This window comes from Arachis ipaensis, chromosome B04 (genome assembly GCF_000816755.2).
Source record: "Arachis ipaensis cultivar K30076 chromosome B04, Araip1.1, whole genome shotgun sequence".
NCBI lineage: Eukaryota > Viridiplantae > Streptophyta > Magnoliopsida > Fabales > Fabaceae > Arachis > Arachis ipaensis.
In genome coordinates, this window is record NC_029788.2 from 13,936,904 (window position 1) to 13,943,062 (window position 6,159).

The 6,159-nt window shown below is 38.1% G+C and overlaps 1 protein-coding gene across 1 annotated transcript; it reads left to right on the forward strand.

Annotated features, from left to right (window-relative positions):
* Positions 349–2,238, forward strand: LOC110271431 (transcription factor TCP7-like). The gene is made up of 3 exons (XM_021122352.1): positions 349–368; positions 1,381–1,738; positions 2,137–2,238. Exons 1-3 carry the CDS (start codon positions 349–351, stop codon positions 2,236–2,238), a joined length of 480 nt encoding a protein of 159 aa, XP_020978011.1.

Below are 6,159 nucleotides of genomic sequence, written 5' to 3' on the forward strand. Positions count from 1 at the left end.
CTAGGCCGTCGGGGTTTCGAACCTCGGGCTGTTGGCGATTGTCCGGTCGCTACTGGGGTAGGGTTGGTTGGCGAATGGCACTGGCCACTCTGCGATGGTCGGGTGGGGTAGCCTCCCGACGCTTGGCATTTTGAGGGCGTGACTTACGAGGGCTTGGGGGTTGCTCCTCGGGGTTATCCGCCATTTCGTCGTGATGTTGCAAGTCCCCACAGACGGCGCCAATGTACAAGATGTCCCTAGTACAGGTTGTGAGGTGGATCACGAACTTGCAGGTCGAGGCGGATGTCAGATTCTCTGACTGGAGCAATGGGGTGGTACATGCAAAGACACTCTGACGCTCAAGTCAGAATGGATCTAAGAGGTATAAGGTGTGTATAGTGAATGACCTACCTGGGGGGCCTGAGGTCCCCTTTATATAGGTGGAGGTAGCTTATCTTATCTTATCTTGTTTCGTCAAGATAAGGGAGATATTCAAATTTGATTGTTAGTTATGGGATTGAGTGGGTTGATTTTGGGCCTTCTGGAAGAAGGGAGCGACCCGACTCGGAGGTGGAGTCGGAGGGTTGTTCCGAGTGGGGATCCGAGAACCGGATCCGTAACATAATCCTATACAAAATGTAAGGTGTGGCAGCAATAATAAAACAGTGAAAACTATTGACATTATTAACAGATTATTCAACTGTTATAAAGAATGGAATGGTGATAATAATGTCGAAGATAACATAAGAATAAGAATAGCAGTATGTTTCTTATTTGTTTCTTATTTTATACTTTGCATGCTCTATATTGGTGTGTTAAATTCTTTTATTATATAAAAAAAAATCTTAGTTGTGGATCATTAATCATTTAGCTATTTGTTCGCTCACTAAATGTTTTTAAAGAGTAACAAATTGTGAGAAATAAAAAGTGCTTAAAGGTTTTCTTCAAAATCAATCTCCAATATATTGTAAGTTTGTAACAAACAAGAATTTAAAGTTTAACGACCAATCAATCGATCACAGAATCACAGCTCAAAATCTTAGAGACCAGATTTAAGTTAAATCCGTCGTCATTTGTTAAGATTCACAAAAATTAGAGTAAAGGACAAATTCGTTCCTGACTTTTTTTCTGCGAGTATTTTTGTCCTCAAGGATTGAAAAATACTTTAATGTCCCTGACCCCTCGAAAAAGCGGACATATTTACCCCTCCGTTAAAGTCGCTCTGTTTGCCCTAACGAAAAACGGTGACGTGGCTCCCGTGGGGATGATTTGGCCGTTACGGGCTGCCACGTGGGATGAGCTTTTGAAAAGAGGACGTATTAGTCCCCGGAATCAAAACATCGCCGTTTCTCCTCCACCCCCAATCTATGAAATCCTTGAGTCATAATCCTTCGAATGCAGTGTGAAGGTGAAGCGGGTGAAGGAAGAAAGGGAGCATTCCGACCCATGGCATCCGACAGAGCTCGGCCACAAGTCCGACGGCCAGACCATCGAGTGGCTCCTCCGCCAGGCCGTGCCCTCAATCATCGCTGCCACCGGAATCGGAACCACTCCCGCCAGCTTCTCCTCCATTTCCGTCTCCGTACGCGGCGGTGCTGGCTCTCTCTCTTCTCCTTCCTCAACCTCCGCAGCGTCTTCGCTCGACCACAAGCCCTTGCTCGCTCCCACTCCCTTCATACTCGGCAAGCGCATACGCACCGACGACGACGCTTCCGCCAAGGACGACGGGGTCTCCGTGGGACCCGCCGTGGGGTCTTCAGTGGGCCCCGGAGCTCCAGCAAGGCTCTGGGCCCTCCCGGCCAGGCCCGATTTCGGTCAAATTTAGTATACAGTGAGCCTGTATTTTGTGTTCGGAAAAGATGGGAACCAGGTTTTGAGTAGGAAGATGGGTCGTAGACCAATGAGATGATATTCCACATTTCTTTGTTACATATGATTTAATTTTAGCAAGCTGCGTTCCCAGTTATTTAACTCAGCATTATCATCTGTTTTTCTACCATGGAGCTTTATCTTCAATTTTTGAATATTTGCTTATGCTTGCATGTTTATGTATTATCATACTAAGCATTGTGCAGAATTTGCTCTGATATATTCATGTCTAGAAATTTTGCTTATGGGGGATTATCCTAATTATCCTATTCTATGTTGAATTTGCAGGAGAAATTTGCATCAATGATTGCTGATGCAGGGTTCCAGAAAGTAGAGTATGAGAATCTAGTAGGGGGAGTGGTTGCCGTCCATTCAGGGGTCAAAATCTGATATTTTCATGACCTTTACGCACATGTATCTAATAATTCACAATCCTGATCTTCTAAAATACAAGTAAAATACATCTGAACCATTGATGAGAAAATTAGTGGTTTCATATTTAATAAGCAAAATTATATGCATAACTACCCATGTCACATGAAAGTTGAAACCATTGATTTTCTCATTAGTTCAGACATTGCAATTTAATCCCTTATCCAATAATTTATGGATCTTTCTGAGCTGCTTATAGGCATGGATGCCGATGTCAAGTGTGATAAGTCATCATCTACTCAGAGAAGAGTGACTCTGTTAGAATATGTTCTTTAATTTATGCGGTCATAGTTGGCACTTGCAATTCACAATTTTGGTGAGAATTTGTATATAACTTTTTTTACTTATGTTAAATTCTTTACCAAGAAGATAGAAACAGAATTGACGTTTGGCATGTTTGTGTTACGAAAAGAAGAAATGTCGTGTGGACGGAATTCATTTTAGAAAGCTGTTAGAGAGTTATCAAAATTTATTATTTTTTACTATTAATTAATTATTAATATTTTAAAATATAAAATAAAGTATGTTGTTAGATTACTAAACTAAAAAAAATTAAACTAAAAAAATTAAATTAATAATCAAATAATAATAAAAAATAATAAATTCTGACTAACAACAACGACCATAATAACAACAACCGTGAATAATGATCATCTGTATCCAACAAAGAGGTCAAGTTCTAAATGTGCATGGCTGTTTTAAGATTATTAATTAGTGATTGAACAGTGTGTTTGGGAATAAAATTTAGTTCTCCCGAAATTTTTATTATGGTCTAAATTTGCCTAAATTGGCCAGTTAAAAGCAGCTAAACTAACGATTTCTGAAAGTCTAACCCTTCAAAAGATTAATTCTTTATTGTGCAAACTAGAGGCCTCAATTGTTACTAAAATATTGACTAGTTTATTTTGAAAACCTAACCAGCAATAAGTACACTACGTGAAACTAAATAGAGTTAAAAGTAATAATAGTTATATAACAATATTATCTGCTATTATATGTATGTAATGAATTTAACTTATTATACATGTCTCGAGATGGAAATACATAGATAAAAATATAAATGTAAAGACAAAAAGATGCTTGAAAAGAGAGATAGGAATAGAGACGATAAAAAAAAATACTTCTATTTTAGAGATAAAAATTTATAGAATTTTTATCAACTACAAAATAAAAAATTTAACAATGAAAAAGTGGCAAAATTTTTCAATTATTATTTTAGGCATTTTACCCTCATTTTAGTTTCATAATTTTTTTACTATCGTTCTTTTTAATTTTATAACTCCCTCTCTGTATGATCTATCATCATTACTTTTGTTTCCTGTCACAATTCTCTCTCTCTCTTCTTTTACTGTCACTACTCATTAGTCGTCACTATTACCCTTTCTATCGAACTCTGTTTCTCTGTTTTGATAGATCTTACACCGCTTTTTTACTATTACATTACTTTTGCCTTCGGACTCATTTGAAGGTGTACTATAAAAAAAATGTTGAGAACCGTCGGATTTAGCAGCGACGATTATCATCGAATTTAGTGTTGGATTTAGCGATAGATTTGATGAAAAATTCTTCGTGTCAAATAATTACCGGCGGATAGTGGCTTCCAACGATAAAACTGTCAGTAATTTTTGGCGGAAAACCACGACAAATGGGCACTAACTGTAGTATTGGATTTATCGTCGAAAGAATCCAACAGTAGACATGTTCAATAAAAACGCTGCGTTTTGGTATCCGAACCGCGTTACCGTCGAAAATATCCGTTGGTAAATCCAACGGTAATCGTGCCCTAAATTGGAACCGCGAACCCCTTCCCCTTCATTTCGAATTCGTTTTCTTGCTCTCACCTTCCTTTCTCTCTTTCTACCCTCTCACCTCGCAATCTCTCTCTAGCCCCTGCCGCTGCTGCAAAGGCCGCCGCCGCTGCTCCAAAGGCCGCCGCCGCTGCTCCAACCACCACCGCTGCTCGAAACGCCCCGTTCTCTCTTCTCTGTTCCCGACGCTGCTCGAACCGCCCACTTCTGTTTTCTCTCTTGTAATTGTTTTGCATTCCAGGTTTTCATTGAATCTATTTTCGCTTTGTTTCATTTCTGCTTAGTTAATTTTAATTTTATTTAGTTAGTTATGTTTAGTAATTAGTTTAGGTAGATTAATTTCGGTTGAAGTTGATTTTAGGTGGTTAGGTTATGATAATTTAGTTAGAATGATAGGTTTTGATCTCTGCTCAATGTGTTTGGAATTATTATCTGAGATTGCCAATTTTTTATGCTGAGATTATTTGAATTAGTCTGAATTCTTAATTATGCGTTGTACTGTTAATTTGGCTGATGAATTGTTGCTGAATTTGTTTGAGCAATACTTAACTGTTTGATGATTCGCTAGTTGTTGTTGCTTTATTAGGAAATTACTATTCGTTCGAGTTACTCTATTACTCTAGTGCTCTTTTGCCTTTATAATATATTTGATTCCTATATTGTTATTGGCCTAGTATAGTAGAGTATTGTTTTATGTTTGTTAGTCTTGTTAAATGATAATAGTGTTTTATGAAGTCCATTATTCAATAACACATTACTCTACAAAAAGATGAAGTAGCTATGTTTTATTTGTTGTTTGTAAAATGGACAGAAAATAAAAAAAAAGATGGCGGCATCCTCTGCCTCTGTTTCTGCCACCAACCCTGCTGATCCTAGGAGGTTATCGACCTGAGGGAGGAGGTACAGAAGCTAACACAAGAGCTTCACCAGTAGCAGGAGTAGTCTGAGTAGGGATATCGAGAGATTCTTACACATGTTGCCGCCAGCTTGGACCTGACGGAGAAGCTCAAGCAGCTGCGACACTAGATGGAGGAGTACAGCCAGCAGATGCACGCTGGAGGCAGCAGCGGTAGAAGCTGCTGGTGGGGCACTGATGGCAGCACCTACTCTGCCGCTTCAGCAGGGGGACCACGACGCGATCGCTGCCGCCACCGACGACAATTATCAGCATTTGTAAGGATTAGGGTTTTATGCATTTTTGTTTGTTTAGGGTACACTACTCCACTTTTGTGACATTTTATTGTATTCATACCATTTATTTTTAATAAAATAATTTGTTGATTTCTGCTAATTTTAGATCTCTGATAACAATTTCGTTAACAAGAGTTTTAATTTCATTTGACTATTAGTTGTGGCTAAACTGTGGCTAAACTGTGCCAAAAAAATTAAAAATAAAAATCCTACCGGTAGATGTATCGTCAGATCAATCCGACGGTAAGTTTTGGCGCCATTTCAAGTGAAATGGTGCCAAAGTTACCGTTGGATTAATCCGATAGTAATCATCAACCCAGGCTCGACAATCCATTGAAAACACTGATAGAAATTTCGCCGGTAATTAGCGTTGGACTAAAAAAAATTTGCTAGTAAGAGGTTTCTGGCGCTGTTTATACTGTCAACTACAGGACGACAATAAATCCGACGGTAACATACTTAGTGACAGATTTATTTAATTAATCCGACGATAAATCTGACGGTAACCAATATTTTTCTTGTAGTGGTGGATGGTGGTTTGGCGTCGATGATGAGGATACAAATCATATACTTTTTTCTTAAAAAAATATTATGTCTATTTTTATTAAACAAGATCGTATAAAAAGAATTCTTTTTATTTATTTCTAATGTCTCTTTTTTTGCCTTGTGGCCTCTGTATTTCTTTCTCAAGATGATACGTAAACAGAGTTATAGAAATACAATAGTGAAAGAGTCCGAAAGAAAGAGACAAGATAAAGAGTAAGAATGTGTTTTGTAATAGGTGGAAGAAAGTTTTAAATAGTTTGACGAAAAATGTTAAGGTTCTAACATTTTCTATCAATAGTAGCCAATATTTTAGATTTGTATTTTATTTGTATAC

Bases quoted from the DNA above. Each gene is read 5' to 3' on its own strand.
- LOC110271431 (XM_021122352.1), top strand. From the start codon at position 349: ATGGATCTAAGAGGTATAAG. The intron at 369-1,380 runs GTGTGTATAGTG...CTTCGAATGCAG, and splicing joins ATGGATCTAAGAGGTATAAG to TGTGAAGGTGAAGCGGGTGA. The intron at 1,739-2,136 runs GTGGGCCCCGGA...TTGAATTTGCAG, and splicing joins GACCCGCCGTGGGGTCTTCA to GAGAAATTTGCATCAATGAT.